Source organism: Buteo buteo, chromosome 11, assembly GCF_964188355.1.
Source record: "Buteo buteo chromosome 11, bButBut1.hap1.1, whole genome shotgun sequence".
Taxonomy (NCBI): Eukaryota; Metazoa; Chordata; class Aves; order Accipitriformes; family Accipitridae; genus Buteo; species Buteo buteo.
Genome location: NC_134181.1, coordinates 25,477,361 through 25,502,078, shown reverse-complemented (window position 1 = coordinate 25,502,078; position 24,718 = coordinate 25,477,361). Strand labels below are relative to the sequence as shown.

Here is a 24,718-nt window from a genome sequence, read left to right as displayed (position 1 = left end):
GGCCAGCGTGGGGCTGGGAAACGCCTCCTTCCCGGCCACATTGATGGTTCCCCATCCGGCCCAGCACGGCACAACCGTGCAGCACCGCGTGGGAACGGCCACCTGGGCACTGGGCCCCGGCTGGCTCAGGGATGGGTCAGCCCATGGTGGAGATTTTACCATTTCCCAGCAGCACAGGTATTTAGGAGCTGAACACTGGGTATGGGAGCTCAGTTAGGGATGCTGAGCTGAGGATGTGCTGTGCCAGCGGACACGTCCCCTCATGCCACCCAAGACCCCAGAGAGGATGGGCGTTGATGCCATGGAGGTGACGACCACCGCAGCATCGCTGCCGGAGATACTCCTGAGCCCCACCCTGGTCCCAGCCACATCTCTGCCACCCATCAAGGTTGCACTAAGCAACCCCACAGCCCAGCAGGAAGGCGTTTGTGGGGCACAGTGTGGCACCCCGCAAGCCAGACCAGCGCAAGGGCAATTTGGGAATGGCCCCATCCATCATAGATTCCCCACAGCAGCCACCCCAACGCAGAGTGAGCCCCAAACCCCCACTCGTGGTGCCGGGCTGGTCCCTGGGCACAGCGTGGCCATGGGCAGATGCAGGCAGGGGAGAAGATGGGCTGTCCAAATTAGTAGCCCTCCACTAAGAACAGCAGTGATGCTCAGGCTCAGGAAAACCTCTTTTATTAGCTCCGTGTCAGCCGAGTCTCCCCACCAGCCCTGTCACTTCTTCTTCCCTGCTTTCTCCCTCCGCATGGCCTTTGCCAGCTCCCCGATCAGCCGCCAATACTCGCCGAATTTCAGCTCCTCATCATTGTTCACATCCAGCTCGCTCATCTTCTCCTCCAGGGAGGGGACGTCCTGTGAGGAGGACAGGGGAGGCTCAGCCAGATCCCAGTCCCTGGTGAACAGGATGGGGACCGGGGCAGGGAGCAGGGTCTGCCGCTCGCTCTTGCTTGCAAATCCCAGAGTACCAGGAGCAGCCCCCCCCCCAGCTCAGGGGGACCCATGGAGATCCAGCCACCCCCCCAGCTGCCCCACACACGCTGCCCCTTGCCTCACCTTCATCAGGTTGGGCAGCTGGAGCTGGACCAGCTCCTTGAACTCGCCAGCTGTCAGCGTGCCTTTCTTGCCCTCCTTTGCCGCGTAGGTGAAGAAGACAGTAACGATCTTCTCAATGGCCGTCTCCAGCTCGGTCAGCTCACCCGTGGCCATGGTGCTGGTGCACGGCAGCGGCCCGGGGCTGCAGGGAGAGGAGCTGAGATGGGGTCGGAGGCAAAGTGGCGTCCTGGGGAGGTGATGCCCAGGGTGCGTCAGGACAAGGGGACCCTTTCCCCTTCCCTAGCCCAGGGTGCAGTGAGTCTGCAAGGTCTTAGCTCGGCTCTGCGAGGCTGAGCAGGGTCCCGGGGCTGAGGGCTGCCCCACCGTTCCCTAGGGACCAAGCGCTTCAGCCAGGCCCTCCCTGGCTGGCGCAGGGAGGGGGGGCAGAGGCTGAAGACACGCTGGCCAGGGTGGGGCCAGTGCTGCAAGCAGCAATTCCCTACTTACCCCCCTCGCCTGCAGGCAAAGAGCTACAGGCAGGTCGTGGCCCCCCGGGAGGTTTTATACTCTGAGCAGCAGGAGGGGAGAACGCAGCACTTCGTCCCCAGTGCCACGGTGTTGGGTTTCCTGTTGCAGCCGGACGGAAGCACAGACACCGCCCGGGTGCGGAGACGTCCTCCTCTCCTCCCTCCCCATGCGGGCAGTAGACCAAATTCAGCATTCGGTCCCGCTGTCGTGAACCTGCCCCAGCCTCCGTGGCACCGCCTGGGCTCTGCTGCTGTGGGGATGCTCCAGTGGGGAGCAGGATGGGACCACGGGGCAGAGGGGAGGGATGTGGGACAACGGAGCGGGTTTGTTCTGGCTGGAGCATCTCGCAGGGCTTGAGCATCATCCAGACCTTTCTAGCCATGTGGGACAGGTCTCACCCCCAAATGCATCCCTGCAGGGATGGCGTTGCACTGAAGATGGGGATGTGGTCCCCAGTGCCCTGCTGATGTCCCACTATGCCCCAACATGGCAGCTCATTCTGACCCATGATCCAGCGGCACTGCAGACCCAGGGCCGGGCTCAACCCGCACCGAGTGAGAGTTGTGACTCAGCCACCCGCTGACATCAACCCTATTAATAGTGGGCTTTGTAAAAATTAATTAATCCAAATTAATTAGGGGTTGGAACTGCCTGAGCGTTCCCCTTTAATCATTGTGTATTTATAACATGGCAGCCCTGGCAGGTTTCCACCTGGGAGATGGAGCAGCTCTGCACCACGGTACCGCCGTTCCCACGGGCCCCCAAGCCGCATCCCGCACCCTGGCACGCCTTGGCCCCAAACAAACCCCACGTGGTGCCCACGGCACAGCCCCAGAGAGAGGCAGTGGGGATGCCAGGGGTGGCGGTGGCGTGGGATGGGAGCGATGTTGGGGGACTGCCTCTGCCCAGAGCATGGCAGGGATATCCCTGATTGCCAGCCACCCAATCCCTGCATGCCATGGGGGCTGTATCCCAGCATCTCCATGGCAGCGTGACATCGAGCATGACAGGGAGCAAGGCCGGGGTGAGGAGCCCCCCTGGGACAGCACATGGGAGTGGGGTCCCAGGGAGCCCAGCACAGCCTGGAAACCCCCCCACCAGCAGTGTTTTGGGGGGTCCCCATCGCAATGCCACCATCACCAGCCCAGTTTCTGCTGAGCCCTGACGCACTCACTCCACCTCTACACGGGGATGGGGAGGCTCCAGCCTACACCAAGGCAGCCTGGTCCCCACCCCACACCCGTCACACCAGCTCACGGGGGAGGAATTGTCTTCCTGCAGCCCCATCCGGCCCATCCCCCTCCCCAGGATGACGGGGGGACGGGGACGGGACTTCCGCTGAGCCCGTCAGGGGACCAAGATGGTCTCTTGGGAAACCGCTGGGGTGAGTCAGGCTCGGTAGGGACGGGGACAGGTTTGGAGTGAATCACTGGCCCCGAGAGCCAGGCGGGCCCATGACTCGTCACCCCTGGAATTCAGGGTGCCGGGATGGGGTGAGGAGGCAGCAGGCACTGCAGTGGCCCTGCGACAGGAGGCGGCCAAATCACAGGTGGCAGGAGAAACAGCACCTCCTGGTCGAGCCCAGGATGCCTGCTCAGGGCTGTCCCCATGGGCAGGGAGCAGTGACCTGGCCTCAGGGACCCCAGCGCTACTGGAAGGGGGCAGAGCATGGCAGGGCCCCATGTGCTGGGGTGAGAGCTCAGGATCAGGGTGCAGGTGCATCCCAGGGGGTTGGCACCCACCTCCATGTCCTGGTCCTGGTGTTGTCCCCAACCTGCCTTGCTTGGGGACCCCAACCAGGGACAGTCACTGTGGCCACCATGGATGCCAACTTGGCAGCAGTCCACACCAGCCCACCAGACCTAACAGGGCTTGCTGGAGGGGAGCACGGCTTTGATGCTGCAAAACCAGGTGCCCGGTGCCATCATGATGCCCCCGGCCCTGGCACAGCAGGTGCTCCGCAGCTCCCCCTACTCCAAACCAAACCCCCGGGACAGAAAAGCCTCTTCCATGCTCCAGCGATGGGACAGAGAGACAAGATCGGCCCAGCCCCGGCACCAGCAACTGGAGCAACTGGTTTAGCTGGGTCAAAGTGGAGCATGGGGAGTCGCAGTGGCTGAAACCTGTTCCAAGATGTGTGTAAACCTCCTGGCATGTCCCTCACTGCTCCTGGTTTGGTAAGAGCTTGTCCTGGGGATCTGCCAGCACTGACACGCCGGGCGTGCTCTCCCCATGGCCGGCACCGCAGCGGCAGGGAGAGGGGCCGCGGCGCCCAGGGCCGACCCCTCTGGCGCCCACACGACGGCCCTGCGGCATTGGGGTTTACCCTTGGGCACCCAGCTCCAGCTGGTCTCACCCCTTGGGAAACGCCTGGCAAAATCCTGATCTCTGGGAAGGTTTGGGGTTTAATAAGAGTGGGACAGAGCCCCTCCAAGTGCAGCCGGAGCCCTTAGAGAGCTTGGCAAAGCTGGGTGGTTAGAGACGTTGGCCATGCCAGTGCCCGGGGCACGGCAGCCCCAGCTCTGTGCCCACTGCGGAGACCAGGGTTGGGTTATTTTTAAGCTCAGGACTGGACAGCAATGCATGTTCCTGTCACAGGCAGCTGCTGCCCAACTGCGCAGGCAACGCAGCCCGGGGGCCAGGCTTTCCCAGAAGGGGAAGCCAGATCCTGCCTGCTGCCGAGCCACGCTGGGGACAGGGGTACAGGGGCTCCGCTGCCACCAGCCCCCACGCGGACACTGCTGAGTGAGTGCCACCAGGGTCCTTTCCCATTGCCCCCTGTCCCCAGGCTCTGGACCCGGCCTCTCCTGGAGCTCACCAGCCCCAGGCCCCCCTCCTTGCCCCACACCAAAAATGGAAGCTGTGTCCTGCTGAGAAGCAGCTCCTGGGCTTTCATCTGGCACCTCCACTTCCATCCGGGACCCCCACTTACATGCAGGACCCCTAATTCCAGCCAGGGACCCCCTCTGCAGCCACCTCAGCTGCCCCAGGTGCAGGACAGGGGCTGGACCCCCATGACCCTGCACATCACCCCAAACCCTCCAGCCCCCCCCCCCCAAGCCACCCCCTCCAGCACAGGGTAGTGGTGGTGGGGTAGCCACATGGGGTCAAGTGACTGGGTAGCAGGGTCATTTGGGGGTTCCCAGGTTGGGGGGGGTGCCACGCAGCTGTGGCGTTTCCCAACTGCAGGGACAGGAAGTGCGGGAGATGGAAATGAAGGGAGCAGGATATAATTAGCTGCAAATTAGGACTGGAATCCAGGATAAAGAGCCCGGCACCACCCGGCTCTTGCAAAAAGCCATGCTGCCACATCGGCAGCTCCCCAGAAGCCCCCCTGCACCATCAGCAGGGGGGGTCCCAAAAAGGGGGAATGATTGTGCCCGTCTGAGTTTGGGGGCTCAGCACCACTGTCGTTCCCCCGGGGATGCTGGTGCTGGGGAGGCGGCGGTGGGTTTGGTCTTACACTGCCCCGGCTGCACGGATGCAGGGCTGTAACAAGAGCCGCAGTGGGGCCAGGATTATCAGCATCAGTGATGCCAGCTCAGGAATCTGGTTTCCTAGCTGAGCTGTTGCTGGAGCAACCTCCGGGCTGGAATTGTGGGGCTTTTTTAATTTGACAAGAGGCCTTTCTGTGTGCAGGGAGCGGGCAGCCCCGGGGGGCCTGGGCTGAGACACCCGATAGCTCCAGCTGGCTCCCATTGCAAGGACACCGGATACCTGCACCTTATCAGCCTGGGGGAGGAGGGCTGGGGACGGATCCGGCATGGCACCATGGCGCTGACAGATGGGGGATGCCGGCGGGCGCCGAGCGGGTGACGCCACAGGGTCAGACCCCGGGCGCCACGGTGCCACGGGGGCCACAGCTGCGAGCAAAGCCAGAACCCGGCACAGGATCTGACATGTGGCTGGCAGGCAGAGCCGGCTGGGGGGTGGCCCCACCAAGGGACCCCCCTGCCCACCCCACACATCCCTGTGCCCCCAGCCTCCCACTGCCCCACGGGGCCACAGTGGGGCCAGCCTCAGGCATGGGGGTGGCAAAAAGGAACGCCCGAGATTTAGCATAGGGAGGGACATGGAACCCCCCAAAGTAACTCTTGGCATCACTGCCCACTCCTCCACTGCCCACCACCACCCCATAAGCACCTGATACAAGATGTAAAGCATCTTGTACCGGTGGGGCTAGAAACGCTCCTCTGCGTCATCCTGGGGCTGGTGCGAGGCAAGCAGGGCAGCGGGGCACTGTGGGTTTGGGCTCCCCACATCCCAGCCCCCCATGAAGGCGGCACAGGGCAGCCCGGCGGTGCCAGCCGGGCTGTCCAGCGCAGGTATCGGATCCTCCCGGAGGGAGGGGGCTTGGAGCTTATTTAACATCCCTGGCTGGCCCAGCCCGGAACACTCCGAGCAGCGGGCGGGCAGTGCAGCTGGGAGCTCAGGTGAGCACAGGTCCCAGCCAGGGCACAGCTGCCCTGAGAGGGGGCAGGCAGCCGGGCCCCCCTCCCACAGGAGCACCCCATGCAGCCCTGGGGAGCAGCGGGGTGCCCTGAGACCCTCACAGCCCCCGGCTGTCTGCCCGGCACCGAGCATTCAGAATGGAGGCCACAGCATGCGACGCTTGCTGGCAGGGGACAGGGCAGGGGTGGTTCCGATTTGGGGGCTGCTCCTCATGGCAAGAGGGGCTGGCAGCTGCCCCCCGTAACGCGGTGGGTGCCTTCCCACAGCCAGAGCCATGGCGTCGCAGCTGGAAGGGGCCATGGAGACGCTTATCAATGTCTTCCACCACTACTCGGGCAAGGAGGGGGACAAGTACAAGCTGAGCAAGAAGGAGCTGAAGGAGCTGCTGCAGAGCGAGCTGGGCTGCTTCCTGGAGGTAGGGACCAGCCATGTTGGGGAGCGGGGGCTGGGGGGTCCCCCTTTCCCTCCGTGCCCTGGGGCAGCGGCATCCCAGCGGGCTGCCAAGCCCCAGGGCTCAGCCTGTCACCCCACACACACACACAGACCCAGAAGGACACGGGTGCCGTGGAGAAGATCATGCAGGACCTGGATGAGAACGGCGACGGGGAGGTGGACTTCCAGGAGTACGTGGTCCTGGTGGCCGCCCTCACCGTGGCCTGCAACACCTTCTTCTGGGAGAACGCCTGACCCAGGCTGGTCTCCACCCTGCAGCAGCCAGCCATGGCATCCCCAAAACGCAGAGCCCCCCGCCACCCCCCCCACCTCACCCTCCGCTCCCCAGCACACCCCAGGGATCCCACTGGGATCCAGCTCCACAATAAAGGCACTGACCCAGCCAGAGGCGTGTTGTCAGCTCCTTCGTTTCCAGGGTTGGGGTTTCTGCCCTGTCCCCCTACTAGTGCCCCCGGGGATACCAGGGAGCTTTCCCTCTCCTAAGCCACAGGGTCACAGGAAAAAGCCACGCTGGGTCACCCCAAGCGCCTGGAGACATTCCCGTCTGCACCTTGCTTTGGTTGCTCCATCACACCCTGCACCCCACCCTGCCCCTGAGCCTGGCATCGATCCCGAATCACGCCAGGGCACAGCACAGCTGGGGTGGGTGACCCCAGCCTGCACTGGGGTGTTGGGGTGCAGGACATGGGGGTGCAACATGGGGGCATGAGGGTCCGGGGGGGGGGGCACAGGCCGGGACTCGTTGCCCGTCCCGCCAGAGGCGCAGGCACCGCGCCCCGTGGGCTGGAGGAACCGGTTCTGATCTCCTCCCACAGAGGGCATCCAGCCAGCAGCCCCCACGCTGAGGCCCGGCCCGGCCCGGCCCCGCACAAGGCCGCCAGCGCCATCGTCTGCCGGGGCTGGGACCGGCCCCGGTTCTACCCAACCACCCCTCACGGCTCTGGGCCCTCGACCCACCCGGTCGGGCCCCAGACGGGGGCTGCCCCGGCAGAAAACAAGGACGCACCGGGAACAGCCAGGTCACAGGCCCAGGCCGGCGGCGGGGGGACCGGGGACCCCGGGAGGCCTCCTCAGGTCTTCGGCGCCTCCGACCCCGCCCAGGACAGGCCCCGCTGGGCGGCCTCTGAGGGATCGGCCCCGGTACATGCGCCCACCGGCTCCTGATCGCGGGGGGAACAGGGGCCCGGCCCGGCCCGGCCCCGCTGGAACCCGGCCAGGCCGCACCGCAGCCGGTGCCGCCGCCGCCCACGGCCCGGCCCGGCCCACCCCGCCCCGGGGCACCAATGGCCGAGGGGACGGCCCCTGCGTCGGGGCTGCCCCACCCAATAGTAGGGGGCGTGGTGATGTACGGGGCTCTGCGCCTGCGCCCTGCCCGTCGCCGCTGCCATTTTGGCCGGCGCAGGCGGTGGGAGGAGGGAGGGTGTCTGTGGTTGCTGCCGCCATTTTGTCGTTGGCGTTTGAGTGCGGAGGGAGCTGGCGGAGGGTGCCGGAGTCAGCCCCATACCCCGCGCCACCCGCTAGCCAGCCCCACCGGAGACCTGGCGACCGTCTGCTTCGGTGAGAGGGGTTGGCCCGGGCCGGAGGGCCGAGAAGGGGGCGCTGAGGGAGGGAGGCCGGCCGGCCGGCCGGCTCCGTAAAGGAGGCCGAGGCGTCCCCTCAGGCGGCCGGGGGGGGGGGGGGGGCTCATCTTTGCCCTTTGGGGGGTGTGGTGGTGCGGTGTTGGCCCTTGCCCAGTCTTTCTGCATGCAGGACCGGCCTTTCTCCCCCCGTCTCGTAGGGCAGCTGTCGGGACGAGGCTGGATCGGCGGCCCAGGCCAAGGCCTCGCCTTCCCGTCCTCGGCCGGCGGTGCCGGGGCTGCCCCCGCGCTGCGTGGCGGGCTTACGGGAGCGGGGCTGCTTCTGCGAGCTGCGCTGCGGTTGTTGTTCAGGAAAAATGCTTTTTAAAACCATTTTTAATTTAAAAAAAATGGGTTGCGGCTACCTGTTGACTCAGTTTCTAGCTGTAAAACACTGTAAAGAAGGTAATTTGTTCAAGGTATTTTGAGGGTGAGTACCTCTAAGCAGTCTTCTAAGCATTAAATTTGATACTAATTGTATAAAAAAAAAAGGGAAATCGATCTGCATAGTTAGTGGGTTTGAGCGTAGCACGTTTCAGTAGTATTCATCACTGGCAAAGCACTCGGGCTTGAGCTGTGCTCCAAAGATTAGTAACAGCTGAGTTTAAATCTATTTGCTGCTTTCATGAGGCATGTGGCAGGCTGTCACGTTGGAGAACCACGTTAGGACTGCAGATGAGCTGCCTACCGGAATTGTTACACATTAAAAAGCTGAAGTGACTGCCCCCCTACAGTTTTGCCTCTGTCCAAGTGGTGGCAATCATAATGGGAGGATGGAAGCGTAATATTTTTAAAGTATATGGGACTTCCGTAGAGTAATCTTGGAACTTTATTGCCAAGTATATGGTATGTGTCTGTTCCAAACAAACTGGGGTTTCCGTCTTGCTGATACTAAAAGCCTAGAAGTATAGCAGTGTTACTAGATGCTGTACTAAACAAGGCATTTGGGTGCCATCTTGACCGCTGATGGACTGTATTTTTGCAGCATTACTCCTGCCAATGGTAAAATGCTCACTTTCTAAAAAGGTGGCTTCTTAGTAAGGATGAGTTAGCATAACTGGCTGATTTATTAAACCTGCTGTATCATGATGGTGGCCTAGAAAACTTACTAAAAATGCATTAATAGAATACCTGTTACCTGTCCCATTCCTGACTCTCCACCAAAGGAGCTGGAATGTAGGTTTTTTAATGTTGACCAAGTAAGTGCAAGATCTCTGTGCTGTTTGTGAAATCCGATTCTGGTGTTTTGCAGATTCTCTTGATCTGAAGATGGCTGCACAGTCAGCACCGAAGGTTGTGCTAAAGAGCACCACCAAGATGTCTCTGAACGAGCGGTGAGGAAGCCAACAGCAGCTTCAGCTCATAAGAAATTTTTTTACTTAATTATCACTGTCCGGTGTCCAAAAACCAACATGGTTTCTGCCCTCTCTTAACCTCAGTAAAACAAGCAGATGGCTATGCACCTCTGTCTTAAACTGCAACAAATGTGGTACACCAGGTTAAAAGGGCAAGTGTTTTGGAGAAATTTATCCATAGCAGTTAATATTAAACTATTCGACACATAAATATGGTGGGATGTGTTATAACAAACGAGAGAAACCTCACACCCTCCCTTTTTCTTCCACATGTTTTTACATTTATATAGTTGATGCTGCAGCACGGTAGCATGTTACCTAAGCTGTAGCAGGCTTGCTGCTTTGTCCAAGGCAGACACACGTGCATGTGGTCTGGCCTGTAAGAGGCATGCAGCAGGCCATTAAACAAGCCCAAAGGCCCTTTAACAATGTTTTGGGCCTTGTAAGAGGCAAATGCTTTGCTTCATCTCCATCTCTCTCTTTTCTTGATTTCTTTATTTCTTCTGTTGAGTATTCTTCTGTTTTTCCATGCCATTGAGCTTTTGCGGTTCTACAGTGACAACAGTGATGCTGCAGTTATGTTTCACTTTCTTACTAATAACTCTTGGATTAACTATTAGTATAGTTGAACCAGGAATAAAGGGGGCCATTGGCCTGCAGTTCCTGCTCTAGCAAGTGCTGCAGTGAGATGTAGCCTGAACCAGTGCTCAGAGCTTACCCCAGGAAAGATGAGTGGTGAGGTGCAGTGCAGGGAAGGCTTGCTGGCCTGTTTCATGTTGGTCAGTCCATATTCCTCATCTGTAAGTGTTTCCTTTTGCAGCCTTGTGTAGCTCCCAGGACACAGTAGAAAGCTGATGGGTTGCTGCTAAGGAGGCTTACCATCTTGCTGTATTGCTCCTATGTAGCTCTTAAAGACAGAAGATTCTTTGTGCACCAAAGAAATTGCCAAGTGAACTGTTTCTGTAAGTGAGCGCACTTGGGTGGTGGCATTTCTTATGGCACCAGTTCTGTGGTGCACCAGAGGCACTCTGGTCTATTCTCAGGGTGATGTCTTTTGTAAAGCTGCCTTCTGGCATTGAGGTTTTTAAACAGTTTTCTCGGACCTTTGAAGATTAATCTGGCTTTTGCAGTCAGATTTCAGTTTGCTTTTCTGTTTCTGTGATGTCCTCTCCCATCTGTCATGATCATCTCTGCTTATTGCTTGTTTTCATTCCTTTTGCCATTTCTAAAATCAGTAACCTAAAACTTTATCACTTCTGAATTAATATACAACATCATTTCTGAGTTTCCAGTTCTTGCACACTTGTGGAAAACAAGGAATACGTAATCACATATGATGTGACCTAAGTACCACTCTTTACATAAGGTTCATGGGATCTGGAGATCCAATCTTGAGAACCATGAAATGCCAATAAATGTATGTAATAAAGCTTTATTTAAACACCCATTTTATTCGACCTTGAAGCTTTACTAACATGCTGAAGAACAAACAGCCGATGCCAGTGAATATTCGGGCTACCATGCAGCAGCAGCAGCAGCTAGCCAGTGCCAGAAACAGAAGACTGGCCCAGCAGATGGAGAATAGACCTTCTGTCCAGGCTGCTTTGAAGCTTAAACAGGTGAGAGAAAGTGGCATATTCTGGGGCAGCCCGTTGATGCCTGTCACCAGCAGATGGCTTTTCAGGATGTGGTGGATTTTGAAAAATGCTCCTGAAAGTTAAAAATGAGAGACCTAGAAGGGACTTGCAGAAAATCCTGCTTTTTACTTCAGATAAGTAATGCTTTGTAACTAACAGTTAATAGTATTGAGGTGGGGGAGGGCGTTGTGCTGGCCGTTCATATTTTCTCTCTATTTTTTTCAGATAAATGTTCTCATTCTGGGTTTCTGTATCTGCCAAGTGCTTCATCTCACAGTCTAGCTGCAGTTAAAATTGCTGCAGATTGTTTCCAGTACTTACTATCCAGTTGAGGCTGGTTGCTCCCATCCCCAACTCTGCCCTCTGTAGGTGCACTCCTTTGATAGCAGCTGGCTGTGAGGAACAGATGAACAAACTGATTTTTTCATTGCTTGCAAATGCTAGAATGCAGGCCTGGATTTAAGGCATAGTGTTGCATTCCCCTTATATAAAGAGTTTTTATTGTTCCACGTTTCAGTGATGAGTACTACAGCTTACGATGTGTTCCTCAAATTGCCTTCTGTCAGCAGAGTGGAAGACCTAAGCAAACATGCTAGATTCTGATTCTCTGCTGCAGTAAATGTGATTCTCCATAACTCTAGACTTATGGAAGGGGCAGGGGGCAAAATCTTGCTACAACAGAAACCTCAGTAACATACAAAAGAGAGCTGTTTGTCTAGGGCCTGCTCATTGTCAGCATGTAGGGGGGTTTACACGTTTTAAAGCTTATGTTTAAATGGGAACGCTAGTAGGATTCACATAAAATGTATGTGTAGGGCACAAATTGAAACCTGTGGGGTAGTGCCTCACAGCTGTGCAGGGAGGTCAAATAGCAGTACTGGATCACTTGACTACAGAAGTAGTTAAATGTAATTCTGTACATTATGTTGCATATGAGGAGAAAGCCCTGGAAATTTCTTAGCTGAGCTGCTTCAACAAATAGCTGGAATACTTAAAGCTGCCACACGTGCTCACATTCAGGGCTCACTCTCTGATAAAGAGGAGTGCAGCTGCTTTTTAAGATCTCTCGAGATGTCTATTATAAAAACAGACGATGGTGCCAGTTAGCCTTGCAGAGCTTGTAAACAAAAGCTCTGGAAATAGTAGTCTAAATTATTTTCTGCTTTAAAAAAAAAAGTTTGGAAAGTTAAGAATTTCACAAGTGGTAAGTGAAACTGGATTGAAAGCATGAAATTGCTGCTGCTGAACTGAAGTGCCACAGAGGAACAGGGAAGAACTAGTCTTTTGGCTTAGCTCTTAAACCCATTTGATTTTTATGTTGAACATAGGTGTACTTTCATGGTCTTCTGGAATTAAACACTGCAAGGGAGGGCTACGGCAGGGTGTTGTAGGGAAATTCAGAAACGTGGTTTATGTTAGGTAGCTCTTTGAAGATTGCAGGTTGCTCTGGAAGTTGATGTGGTGATTGGATTTTCACAAGTGCTATACTTGGTATCACCAGGAGCTTTTCTGATCCTTCTGGATGTGCTGTGTCCATAAGTGTTGGGGAGCATTGATCCTAGTGATGGGTCACCTGTGCTTCAGAAAGGACTTCTCTAAACTCCTGTGGAGCTCTGCCTATGCTAGATTTGTGGGTTTGTGGTTTGCATCCTTTGCGTCTGAGTGCACAAGTGTTTATGTAAACCTGCTGTGGGGTTTTTTTATGTAAAAACATTTACTTAGTAGCTGGAGCAGACCAAGGTGCTACTGCTCTGAAGTAGAGCAGAAGGGTGAGCACTCTTAGGCTGTTTCAGTGCAAAGTCCAGCAGCTTATCTTAAACTCTCATGGTAAGTGACATAAATGAATAATTGGATGTAGAACATGCTTTCTCATTCCTTTCTGCCAGTGGAGCTGGGCAAGAGAGAGAGGCTAGCATTTTAGGCTGCTATAGCTGTTGGAAAATGAATTACTATCTAAACTCTGAGGCAGTAAAACTTAAACTCTTACTACAGCTACAGAAGAGACTGATTTTAGAGGAACCAATTCAGCTGTCCACAGGCTTGGCTCAAATAGACAAGCAGTAACTTGAAGCAACTCTTGGAACCTGTAGTAAAATACAGACAGCCTTTATGGCTGCCTTTGTTACCTTACCTTCTTAGGGCCAAGAGGGCTTGTTCTTGAGACAAGTGTGAATGTTCCCACTGTTGCTGCTTAGCTCCTTGTAAGGTTCAGCAGTGCCTACAGAAGCTATAGCCTGCTCTGCGGAGACCAAACTGGTACTGGTGTGTATTAACAATACTGGGATGTAAATTGGCCATTCAGCTGCTGCTTCATGAGCAGTTAAGCCATCTCTGCAGCAGTTCTGGTATAGGCGTATAGGAGCTGCTACGGCTGGCCCAAGGTAAGCCAGCCCTGCCTGTGAAATGGAGTCTGGTGGCTGGACATACATGACATGGAAAAGAAAAAAAAAACCAAACCACCACACTTCAAAAGCCAGATATGCAAAGATTGCTATTTTGCTGTTGTTCTGGTGAGGGTAAATTTCTTCAGTATAGTTTTCTTTTTGTAGTACAGACAGAAAAGTTGATGCTTCTCCTCGCTGTTGCCTTAGTCTATGTGGAAGCCTACCCAGGATAGGGCAGTAAGCCACTGGGAACAATACCCATGGTATGTGGCTGCACAGATGTCACCTGCTCTGCAGAGATAGGTTAGGCTTGTGCCACAGCAGGGGTAGTTGCTTTCTGTCTCAGGGATATACTTGGACTATCACCTTCCAGCATACAGGATTAGTGGGCTGCCTTGTGGATTAAGTGTCTGATTTGACAGAGCAGCACTGCTAAAAGTGAAGAAAAATACTTCCTTGCAAATCTGCAAACTTTCTTGTCTCTGTACAAACACTTGCTTCCAGGAAAGGTCCTTGTTCTCTGTTTGACTTTCACAAATTATCCCTCCCAGAGCAGATTTGATTGTCTTCCTTTGAAGCTTGATTATATATTGCAGAGAGCTGGTGACCCTCTAGTCTATTTAAAACAAAACAACACACCACTTTTATTGGTAGGTGATTGCTGTGCTGTTTGTATTGCAAGTCTGAGATTGCTGCATGACTTTCTTGTTTCTTAAAAATCTTTTATTCCAGAAGAGCTTAAAGCAACGCCTCGGTAAAAGTAACATTCAGGCACGATTAGGTCGGCCAGCAGGACCCCTTGCTCGTGGAGCCATGGGAGGAAGAGGACTGTCTATGGGGCAGAGAGGCTTGCCACGAGGAGCCATGCGTGGTGGCCGGGGAGCAAGAGCTCTGCTGAGAGGAGGAGTCTCGCTCAGAGGTCAGTACTGTGGCTGAACCGGAGTTGCTTGTATGTCAGTAACACCGTCTTTTTGACAGTGTGACTGATTCTGTTGCTCAGTCTGAAAACTGATTTCTGTCTGATTTGAATTCCCTCTCTCTGTTGAAGGTCAGAGCCTGCTTCGTGGAGGACGAGGTATATCCCCCAGGATGGGCCTGAGAAGAGGTGGCCTTAGAGGTCGCGGTGGCCCTGGAAGAGGTGGTCTAGGCAGAGGTGCCATGGGGCGTGGAGGACTTGGTGGCAGAGGTTAGTGTGCACAAACTTCAGGAGCGACACGTTGCTGCTGAATAAGTAGAAGTAAGCTTTAATTCTTTTTCTCTTTAAGGCTACCATGCATAAGTACATGCAGCCCCAAACCCTCTCTGTTCTTGAATTCGTGTACAGCTTAGTGCTAAATTAAGGCTTTCGTTCCTGAAATATTTTGCCAGGCCTTATGCCTAACCAAGATCCTTGACTCTGTCAGTGTTGCTAGAGGGGTTCTGGGGACTGTCAGCAAAGTTGTCTGCTCCTGCAGGTATCACTGGCTGGCTGATGCTTGGAATAGTAGTTGAGGCAGTGAGTAATCTTCCGGCGTATTGAGGAAGACTACACTGTCTCCTCATGCTTAAGAAGGAAATGATACAGAGCCTGTGTAAACCAAGAGACTCTTTAAAATAATCAGTGAGGGGAAAAATTTAACAGAGAAGAAAGTCTAAACCCCTGCAAAATAAACTTAAATTCAAAGTCTGAAACTGAATCAAGTCTTGGATAGATGAACTCTATTTTTAACAACAAATCAGAGAAGCAGTAAAGCAGGAGTGCAAGAGGAAATACAGGAGACAGCTGTTGATGGTAGGGTTGTTACTGTTTCAGACAGATGTTTGGTTAGAACGCCAGCCAAATGGTGTCTCGTGTTGCTTTGGGATTGGCCCCATGTTTGTAGGAGTTAGAGCAGACAGCAGGAAGCTGCCTATCTCCTGACAGCTTTGTCTTATAGAGCTAAAGCTACTTTTTAGCCTGACAAACACATGCTGATCGATGTGGGCTCTTGGGTATCCTACTTCTGAAGCAGTCTGAAAACCTCTCAAAGTACTCATCTATAGGAAAAATTTGCCTGTAGTGGGTGATGGCATTGCCACTTTGCCAAAAGCTTCAGCCTGACCCAGAGGTTTGCAAGATCTTGGGGTATGCTCCATGGGAGAGAAGTATGCAACGTGTAGGTGGGATTGGAACACAAGCAGGGGAGACGGGAGTCTGAACTGAGAGCGTAGCTCTTAGTTGTGGATCAAATGTCTGTCTGGGCTTCTGGACTGAAAGAGAATCAGCCTGGGGAGCTAATCCAGTGTGGCAAAACCTGACCTGCTGTGCGGGACCTGGAAGTGGGCTGAGGGGTAGCTGCTGCCATGATGCTGTAGGACTTCCCCATGGAGGTGCTGAAGCAGCTCTGCCGAGCGTGCAATGTTGTCCAGGCTCTGCCAGGGAGCGGCAGCCGCAGCAAACCCCGAGGCTCGGTCAGGTGGAGTGTGTAACTGTCTTCTTGTCTCACTGTAAGGTCGTGGCATGACGGGCCGGGGACGAGGGGGCTTTGGAGGTCGTGGCAGAGGCAGAGGACGAGGAAGAGGATCAGCACGTCCTGCATTGACCAAGGAGCAGCTGGACAACCAGTTGGATGCTTACATGTCTAAAACAAAAGGACACCTCGATGCTGAGCTGGATGCTTACATGGCTCAGACGGACCCGGAAACAAATGACTGAAGGTCATAGTGAGAGACTGGTGTTGAAGTTAGTGTGTTATGTCGATGCCCATAAGCTAAAAACGGAAACCCTGATTCATGCTGGAAGGACCCGCAGGAATAGGGAGCGGCCCTGTTCTACTGAGAGATCAGACTTTAGTGTGTTCCTTTAATGTTTTGATACTATCTGTTGTATGAAACCTTTTTTTGGATTGTTTTTTACATATTTTTTTTCTTTCCCTGAGTACTCCAAACATGAATGTGACAGATCTGCCACAGTTAATCTGCTGACATCAGCGCTGGTGACTCGCTGTGCACGCCGCCCATGCTGTGTTAGGTGAAGTGCTCCTTGGCACTGGGATCGTGTGTTGATGTGCTGCTTGAGCTCCACAGTTGCGTTTTGGGATCGGCCTGGTCCCCAATCATGACCGAAGGGCTGAGTTCACACCCACAGTTCAGTTTAACCCATCTGAAGCAAAAAAAAAAAAAACCCAACCAAACTCCCAACAGGGCGAACAGTCAGGTTAGGTTTAGTTGTAGTGCTCCTTGTAGACATGCCAATCTCGTTTTGCACCAGAACTACTTCCTTTGTTGGTAGCCAGTGTTCTGTTAATGCCTAGTGCGGAGCACTTCCTAGGTTGAAAACTTCGTTGGTTTGGCTTTTTTGTTGTTGTTTTTAGGTGAAGTTTGAATTTCTTTTGCATTGTGTTGAACAGATGGCACCAGTGGTTTCTGTATCTGCAAGAAAACAAGTGTTTGTTTAAAGGAATTGGAAGCAGGAACATAAAATTACAGCTGTGATGGCCAAGTGTGGTAGAACTGTCTCTTCTAAAAAACGGGGTCCAAAATTCATCTGTTACCTTTTGGTGTAACCAAAACTGCCTCCTCTGCTCAGACCAACTGCCTGCACTTACCTCGGACAGGTTTGGGAAGGGGTCTGTTTCTCCCACCCTGCACCCTCAAGTTTTCAGTTCAGCCATTCTGTGAGCTGTTCCAGTTTCAATGGAATCTTGTATTTCTGGTTTGTTGTAACAAAGGAGAAATAATTATAAAAGCAAGACGGACTCTGGGTGGTCTTTTTGGTGTTTGGGGTTGGTTTTTTTCCCTGGAAATGGGTTTTTTCTGCTCCTGCTCTGCTGTGCCCTGGGGTAAATTTAACTTTACCGGGGGGGGGGGGGGGCGGCGCAGAAGGGAGCCGAGGGAAGGTCGTGTTCTCTGCTGTGAGAGGAATTGGACCTCAGCTGCCTTGGAATGGGGAAACTGTCTGGGAGTGGTCAGGGGCAGCTTGCTGCCTCTGCAGGCAGGATCTGCCCTGCCTGCCTGTGCTGTACAAAGGCCCCTGGGCCGAGGATGCTGAGGCTGGCATGGCTTTTCCTGCAGGTTCTGTATCCACTAGCTCATGCCTCCTTCCCTGTAACGTTCGTGGGGGGACCCGGCCCCGGCTGGGCCCTCGGCCCCGGCTGGGCCCTCAGCCCCGGTCGGGCGGCGGGCAGGCGCCGGGGCGGGGAGCGGGGCGGGGGGGCTATGGGTCCGTCTGGACGCAGACGGTCGCCCCGCCCGGGGTGGAAGCTCGGCTGTTATTGGTTGGTGAGGAGACGGCAGGCTGTCACGACGTTTGCTATTGGCTGCGACGCACCAGCGCCTCACGCGCTCCGGCTTCTCCCTTTTGTTATTGTAGCAAACAAGTTGCGAAGCGGCGGCAGGAGCGGGCAGGGCTGCGGCGGCGGGCTGCAGGCAGCCGGAGGAGATGCAGCAGGAGCCGGGGCCCGAGTGAGGAGAGCCGGGCGGTGGCGGTGAGTAGCCAGCCCCGGTCCTGATGCATGCTCCCCCTCCCTCCCTGCCCCGCATCGGCCCCAGCCCCTCTGTACCCCGAGTCCCACGGGCGTCCCTGCTCGTGTTCCCTCCTCGAAGCCTCACGCCGAGCCTATCGCCCCTCTCTGCTGACCCCGTCTGCCTGCTGCAGCATCCCCTGGCCTCTTGCTGGCAGCGCAGCCGCCTCTGTTAAACAGCCGTGCTGCACTGCCGGGGCCGGGCAGTTCACAGGGGTACAAGGACCCCCACCCACTCAGGCAGCCCCTCTGCGCTTCTCCCCGCTTTCCTCCCACCGACAGCCCCAAACCCTGCTCCAACGCTGCACTAAAAACAGGAAAACACCCGTTTTCAGCCTGCGGGTGATCTCAGGACGGAGGTGGGCCGCTGCCTTGTGAAGTCTTGCGAGTTGGGATGTGGTGGCGATTGCCCTTTGGCACTCACTTTTCCAGGGCATCCCTCCTGCTTCCCTCCTCGGCCTCTTTCTGTGAGCCAAGGCTTCAAGTACGGGGATCATCCCTCTTCCCAGCCTGGGGAGCCGGAGCTGGGCTGGGGGGGGACAGAAGCCAGGCTGGCACCGGGGAGGCGCAGACAGGAATGAAATCCCCACCGAGGCACCCGTCGGTCCCTTTGTCCCTGCCCTTGAGATTATCTGGGAGCAAAGTTAGCGGCCCTGGAGCCAAGGAGATTAGTCCAGGAACCGTGTCTGTGCAGGGGCTGCGGGAGCTGGCTTCCCTCCACCCCACACTGCCTGTCCCCCTCCAGAGCTGGGGTACAAGGCTGGCTCCAGTTTTGGGGCTTGGGCTATGGGATCAGCGAGGTGTTTTTAGGGCAGGAGCAAAGTAGGGTGGGGAGGAGGGGAGACCTTGATCCCAGCCCTGCGCTGCTGCAGGAGGAGCCCTGACAGGTTTGTGAAAAGCCCCCAGCCACGTACCCTCTGCTGGGACAAAAGACTCGCACAGAAATGTCACTTTCCATCTGGAGTGGGACGATGAGGCGCCTCATTATTCCTCTGGTTCGCTCTGATGCCGGGGCAGGAGGGCCGTTTTGGGGTCCACTCTGTCTGTGGTGCAACAGGGACAGCCATCCTCTCTGAGAGCCAGTGAGCACTGCCAGCTGTCGCATCGCCGGGGGGAGCTGGAGCCAGGGAGAAGCTATCTCTAGCCCGTGCTCACCCCAGTTTCCCTCAAACCAGACTGGGCTGAGTTTCAGATGGGGCTGGAGATGGCCTTGGCCCTTTGAGTCTTTGCTGGAGCAGCAGCCAGCATTGGCCTTGGGGTCCAGCCACCAGAGCTGGGGGGAACCAGGACCGATGCTGGGGCCCCCAGATGCTCCCTCCAGGGCAATCCTGGACAGCCCTTGCTCACAGAGTCCCTGACATCCTCTTTCACCTCCTCTGGCCTCAAAATGGAGCTCTGAGGCAGAGCATGCCAGGCAGGCAGGACCCCTGGAGAGGAGAAGGCTGGTAGAAAGCAGGCAGGAGTATCAACATCAAGGCAGCACCGGGCATCCCCAGGACGGGTGCCCCAGGCTGCGTTAGCACCCACAGGGTGAACCGCATAGCCTGGTGTGGTGCTCAGGCTTGTGCCCCAGCCACAGGGAGCTCCACAGGACCCCTCCAGCATCTCTGAGGGTGTCCCCATGGCCGACAGCATCTGGCTTATCTTGAGCCAGAGGAGCCCAGCCAGTGGCATCGCTCCAACAAAGAGGGGAGCCATGGCCCTGTGCCTGCATGGGGGGGAGACAAGCAGGCAGGGCGCTGGCAGGACACACTGCCTCCCATCCGCGGATAAGCGGCGCAGAGCAGGGGCTAATGGTTTGTTTTGTCTGCCGCCGGCCCAAGGTTTTTCCCAGGCCCTGGAGTGTTGTACCCACCATGACGCAAAACCAGGACCCCACTGCAGCAGCACTGCAGTGGGCACAGAGCCCTGGCACAGCCACAGCCGGGGTGGGGATGCTCATGGGGCCCCGGCACATGTGCGTATGCATGCAGCTCTTGGCATGTACACAGTCTGGCAGGGGAGGCAGGAAAGGGAGAAGCCCAGCAGCGAGTGAGGGGTTAAGGAGCGGCGCCAAGCTGGGGCTCTGTTTAGTCTGGCCCCTGTGCCTGCGATGGGACAGGCAGCGCAGAGCACGTGTCCCGTCACCCCAGCCCAGAACAAGTGCTTGCACGCACACAGGCACCCTTGCATGCTGCGCACACACAGGCGTGCCTCCCTGCCAGGCCGTTGGTGTGACACGGCTGGTGTCCCCGTACCCATACACACTGCAGAGCCTGATGCTGTGGCCCAGCTCTGGCTCTGCTGCCGTAGGAGCCAGGGACTGCGGGGAGCTGGGGACACCCCGAGTGTCCCGCTATCACTGTAACCCCTGTGCCTCTTCCCACCCCAGACAGGGAACGTGGAACCCCTAGGCATCCAGGCTGGCCCCCTGTTTCAAGGTGGCATACGGCTTTGTCCTGCATCCTTCTTGCCTGCCAGATGCCATTTTGGGGGGGCTGCCACATCTCCAGTGCCACACAGGGGCCACATGTCCCTCTTGCCAGCACCGACCGCCTCTTATCTACCCCGTGGGCTCCGGCACCCCGTACAGTGCTTAACTCCCAACTTGGTGGCCCAGTGCTACAGTGGCCATGCAGGCGAGGGCAGGTGGGACAGCAGGTCCCCTGCTGCAGGGTGACAGGCAGGGCCGTGCCGTGCCTTGCAGGGGAGCAGCGCAATGTCCCTCGGCGCGCCCACGAGCAGCGACGCCTGCCTGAGCATCGTGCACAGCCTGATGTGCCACCGGCAGGGTGGGGAGAACGAGACCTTTGCCAAGCGGGCCATCGAGAGCCTCGTCAAGAAGCTCAAGGAGAAGAAGGACGAGCTTGACTCGCTCATCGCCGCCATCACCACCAACGGTGCCCACCCCAGCAAGTGCGTCACCATCCAGCGCACCTTGGACGGGCGGCTCCAGGTAACCCTGCCGCACTGGGACCCAGGTGCCTGGGTGCCTCGGCAGCCCTGCGCCTCACAGCCATCCCTGAGCTGGGGGGGACCTCGGTGTGACCAATGACCCCCAAGATCCTACAGCCCTCCCTGAGCTGGGGGGACCTGAGTGTTGGGGTGCCCCATGGCCCCCGAGACCCCCCAACCCTCCTCGAGCTGGGGGGACCCAGGCAGGGGCCCTGGCAGAGGGGACCCCCCCATCCCCAGGAGGGACACGCAGGGGGACCCCAGCCACATCGAGCCTACGGCTCTGAGCTGAGAGCCACCCTGACTTAAGTGCCTGGGCTCACACCCACCCACCACGGGTGCTATTGGGCCACGGCTGCACCGGAGATGGGGGGACAGGGATACGCAGAAGTCCCCACCCCACCAGGTCAGATGCATCCAGGCAGGAGCAGCCGCAGGCAGTGTTGCCCCCTGCCCGCAGTCGTCCCCCCTCTCGGCGCTGGCATCCCCCGGCGACTCTGCCCCTCCTTCCCGGGATGAGTCACTGTCTGGCAGCCTGGGAGTCCGGAGCGGGCTGTGGGGGCGGGGGTTGTTATGTCTGGAGCCGGGGACGCTCAGGGGGAGCCCCCCGGCTGCCATGGGGTCCCGGCCTGGCGCCAGCCTTCGCCCTGGGGAGGCGGGGATGCTGGGGGGGGTCAGCCTGGGAGGTGGGGAGGGACTATGCCCACACACCCACCTCATCACCTCAGTGTCCCTGTCCTGTCCCCCCACCCCGCAGGTGGCTGGCAGGAAGGGGTTCCCCCACGTCATCTATGCCAGGCTCTGGCGCTGGCCCGACCTACACAAAAACGAGCTGAAACACATCAAATTCTGCCAGTTTGCCTTCGACCTCAAGTACGACAGCGTCTGCGTCAACCCTTACCACTACGAGCGTGTGGTGGCCCCCACCATCGGTGAGCCAGTCCCACAGCCGGGACCCCCCCAGGTTGGGGGGGGGTGGCCATCCCACTTCTGTCACCAGCACCCGTAACACCCCCACCACCCCATCTCTCCCTGGTAGGTCTGAGCATCCAGAGCACAGGTGAGACCCTGGTACAGGGCCGGCGGGGAGCACCCCCGGAGCCAGCATCCCCCCCCCCCAGCGGGTCCCCGTGCCCCCCATGGTCTCCGGTGTGTGTCCCCCCCGCTCCCCAGTGCCCCCCACGCGCCTGGTGAAGGAGGAGTTTGTCCATGACTGTGTGCAGATGGAGGTGCCGCCCAGCCGGGAGCGGGGAGACAAGCGGGCGCCACGTCTGCCCCCCGCTGAGCCATACCGCCAGCCGCTGCCCCCCCTGCAGCTCCCTGAGTCCCCCCACGTCCCCGGGAGCCTCTGCCCTGCGCTGCCCATGTCACCCCCAGGTAAGACCCTGTTAAACCTCTGTCCGCATCCCTGAGGAAGGGTTTGGGGGGGGGGTCGACTTGACACCCCCCCCACCGTGTGTCGCCCCCACAGTGGTCCCCGGCAGCTCCCTGCTCTCATTGCCCCACAGCGAGGGGCTGCTGCAGATTGCCTGCCCCACACCGCCCCCGGTCGCCCTGGCGCAGCCCCCCCCCCAGAATGGCTACCCCAAGCTGCCCTACCACAGTGAGTACCAGGGACACCCTGTGTCCCCTGGCTCGGCAAGGGTCTTGCATGGGGACACCCCCACCCGGCCACCCTCTCTCCTGCTCTAGGTTCACCGACAAGCTGGACTGGTGCAGCTGTCTATGCACGGAGCCTGGGGGGGCCGCAGCCCACCCCCCCGCCGCAGCCCAGCACCCAGAACCATCCGCAGCCCCCATTCCACCAACCCAACCACTACTGTAGGTTTAGGGGGGAATGGGGGGCTGGGGGTCATCTGCAGGGTCCTCACCCCTTCGCTGCACTGACCCCATCTCTACCCCCTCGCCAGGGCCCCCACACCATGGCTCCGGGCCATACCAGCAACCAGTGTCTACCCACCCAGGTAAGTGCCCCCCCACCCTAATTAGCACCCCAATGATCACCCCCTCCATGAGCTATGCGTGCCCTGGCCACCCCATGACCATGTGTGTTCCCCCTCCAGGGCCAGAGTTTTGGTGCTCCATTGCCTACTTTGAGATGGATGTGCAGGTGGGGGAGATCTTCAAGGTGCCATCCAGCTGCCCCGTGGTCATCGTGGACGGTTATGTGGACCCCTCGGGGGGGGACCGCTTCTGCCTGGGGCAGCTCTCCAATGTGCACCGCACCGACGCCAGCGAGCGGGCCCGGTGGGGTTGGGGGGGCAGAAGGGGGGGACAGAGCAATGTCAAGGTGGGGGGTTGGAGGGTAGGTGTGGGGCAGGATGGGGGGAAAAGGAGGGGGAGGTAGCTGGGGGATGCAGGCATGGATGGGGGGTGAAGGAACGGATGGGGTAAATGGGGAGGGCAATGTGGGGGTGGGAGGTGGGGGTCAAAAGGGTGTATGAGGGTGTAGGGGTGATGTACGGGGCAGAAGGGTGATACATGGGGCAGCTGGGGGATGATGGCGTGGAAGGGGGATGTAGGGAGCAAATGGATATACAGGGCAGGTGGAGGCATATGGGGGGCAACTGGAGGATGATGGGGCAGAGCGGAGGGATATAGGGAGGGAAATGGGTAATGTACAGGACAGAAGGGGGATATAGAGGGCAAATGAGGGATGTATGGAGCAGATGGGGGGATATAGGAGGCTACTGGGGGATTTTGGGGGCAGCCGGGGGATGCTGTAGGGGTGTGCCAGTGCTGATGGTCTCTGCGGGACAGGCTGCACATCGGGAAGGGCGTGCAGCTGGAGTGCCGGGGCGAGGGCGACGTGTGGATGCGGTGCCTGAGCGACCACGCCGTCTTCGTGCAGAGCTACTACTTGGACCGGGAAGCCGGGAGAGCCCCGGGGGACGCCGTGCACAAGATCTACCCCGGTGCCTACATCAAGGTGGAGCATCCCCAGAGAGAAGGGAGGGACCTTGCATCCCAGGAGGGAGGGGCACCAGGGATGGAGGGACTCCCCGAGTCCATGTTAAAGGGGGTCCCAGGCAAAGGGTCCCCCATGCTGGAGGGGGAATGGAAGGACCAGAGGTGGAGGGACCCCCATGCCCACATTAAAGGGGGTCCTGGGCAGTGGGTCACCCATGCTGTGGGGCAATGGAGGAACCCCGGGGACGGAGGGACCCCTGTGCCTATGCTGAAAGGGGTCCCCGGGGCATCACCCTCCCATGCTGCCCTGCTGAGGGGTTCCCTCCGTATTGGTCTCAGGTATTTGACCTGCGCCAGTGCCACCGTCAGATGCAGCAGCAAGCGGCCACGGCCCAGGCTGCGGCTGCCGCTCAGGCTGCTGCTGTAGCCGGCAACATCCCAGGTCCAGGCTCAGTGGGAGGCATCGCACCTGCTGTGGGTGAGTGAGCGAGCCCCTGGGGCTGAGCTAAGTGGGGAGGATAGCACCCTCATGGCCATGGGGATCCCCCACCCATGGCCGTGTCCCTCCCGGGCAGGGCTTTCAGCGGCAGCAGGGATCGGCGTGGATGATCTGCGGCGGTTGTGTATCCTGCGGCTGAGCTTCGTCAAGGGCTGGGGGCCTGACTACCCCCGGCAGAGCATCAAGCACACGCCATGCTGGATCGAGGTGCACCTCCATCGTGCCCTGCAGCTGCTGGACGAGGTCCTGCACACCATGCCCGCCGCAGAGCCGAGCTCCCTGCGCTAATCCTTGCCCTTCTTAATTTAATGTTTGTAAAAAAAAGCAAAAAAAAAAAAAAAAGTTAAAAAGAACAAGCAGAAAAGTACCAGAATGTGCGGCGGGGACTGTTTTTAACTGTTCATTAATGAACGGGCTTGGGTTTTGCTGCC

At 57.6% G+C, this 24,718-nt stretch overlaps 4 protein-coding genes across 10 annotated transcripts; 3 read left to right on the top strand and 1 right to left on the bottom strand.

The window, feature by feature from the left end:
- Positions 1-665: 665 nt before the first annotated feature.
- On the bottom strand, positions 666-7,697 carry S100A13 (S100 calcium binding protein A13). Of its 3 annotated transcripts, none has more exons than XM_075040860.1 (3): positions 7,478-7,697; positions 1,060-1,240; positions 666-858 (listed from the first exon to the last, which is right to left on the bottom strand). In XM_075040860.1, exons 2-3 carry the CDS (start codon positions 1,210-1,212, stop codon positions 721-723), a joined length of 291 nt encoding a protein of 96 aa, XP_074896961.1. In that variant the 5' UTR covers positions 1,213-1,240; positions 7,478-7,697; the 3' UTR covers positions 666-720. The 3 variants fall into 3 exon arrangements, with proteins under 3 accessions (XP_074896961.1, XP_074896962.1, XP_074896963.1); XM_075040861.1 differs by lacking the exon at positions 7,478-7,697 and adding an exon at positions 1,546-1,703; XM_075040862.1 differs by lacking the exon at positions 7,478-7,697 and adding an exon at positions 1,546-1,675 and having other exon boundaries at positions 1,060-1,285.
- On the top strand, positions 4,084-6,853 carry S100A1 (S100 calcium binding protein A1). The gene is made up of 3 exons (XM_075040859.1): positions 4,084-4,311; positions 6,285-6,433; positions 6,562-6,853. Exons 1-3 carry the CDS (start codon positions 4,146-4,148, stop codon positions 6,703-6,705), a joined length of 459 nt encoding a protein of 152 aa, XP_074896960.1. The 5' UTR covers positions 4,084-4,145; the 3' UTR covers positions 6,706-6,853.
- Positions 7,698-7,824: 127 nt separating the features above from the next.
- On the top strand, positions 7,825-17,173 carry CHTOP (chromatin target of PRMT1). 3 transcript variants are annotated; one of them, XM_075040855.1, is made up of 6 exons: positions 7,825-8,028; positions 9,340-9,421; positions 10,908-11,061; positions 14,199-14,382; positions 14,512-14,649; positions 15,935-17,173. In XM_075040855.1, exons 2-6 carry the CDS (start codon positions 9,357-9,359, stop codon positions 16,135-16,137), a joined length of 744 nt encoding a protein of 247 aa, XP_074896956.1. In that variant the 5' UTR covers positions 7,825-8,028; positions 9,340-9,356; the 3' UTR covers positions 16,138-17,173. The 3 variants fall into 3 exon arrangements, with proteins under 3 accessions (XP_074896956.1, XP_074896955.1, XP_074896957.1); XM_075040854.1 differs by having other exon boundaries at positions 14,196-14,382; XM_075040856.1 differs by having other exon boundaries at positions 14,196-14,382; positions 14,512-14,700.
- A 459-nt stretch (positions 17,174-17,632) lies between these two features.
- LOC142036998 (mothers against decapentaplegic homolog 4-like) lies at positions 17,633-24,654 on the top strand. Of its 3 annotated transcripts, none has more exons than XM_075040850.1 (12): positions 17,633-17,908; positions 20,631-20,879; positions 21,636-21,810; positions 21,918-21,938; positions 22,052-22,255; positions 22,387-22,481; positions 22,571-22,699; positions 22,789-22,842; positions 22,942-22,988; positions 23,639-23,807; positions 24,128-24,266; positions 24,364-24,654. In XM_075040850.1, exons 2-12 carry the CDS (start codon positions 20,643-20,645, stop codon positions 24,573-24,575), a joined length of 1,482 nt encoding a protein of 493 aa, XP_074896951.1. In that variant the 5' UTR covers positions 17,633-17,908; positions 20,631-20,642; the 3' UTR covers positions 24,576-24,654. The 3 variants fall into 3 exon arrangements, with proteins under 3 accessions (XP_074896951.1, XP_074896949.1, XP_074896952.1); XM_075040848.1 differs by having other exon boundaries at positions 17,638-17,908; positions 22,350-22,481; positions 22,942-23,125; XM_075040851.1 differs by lacking the exons at positions 22,387-22,481; positions 22,571-22,699 and having other exon boundaries at positions 17,638-17,908; positions 22,942-23,125.
- Positions 24,655-24,718: the final 64 nt, after the last annotated feature.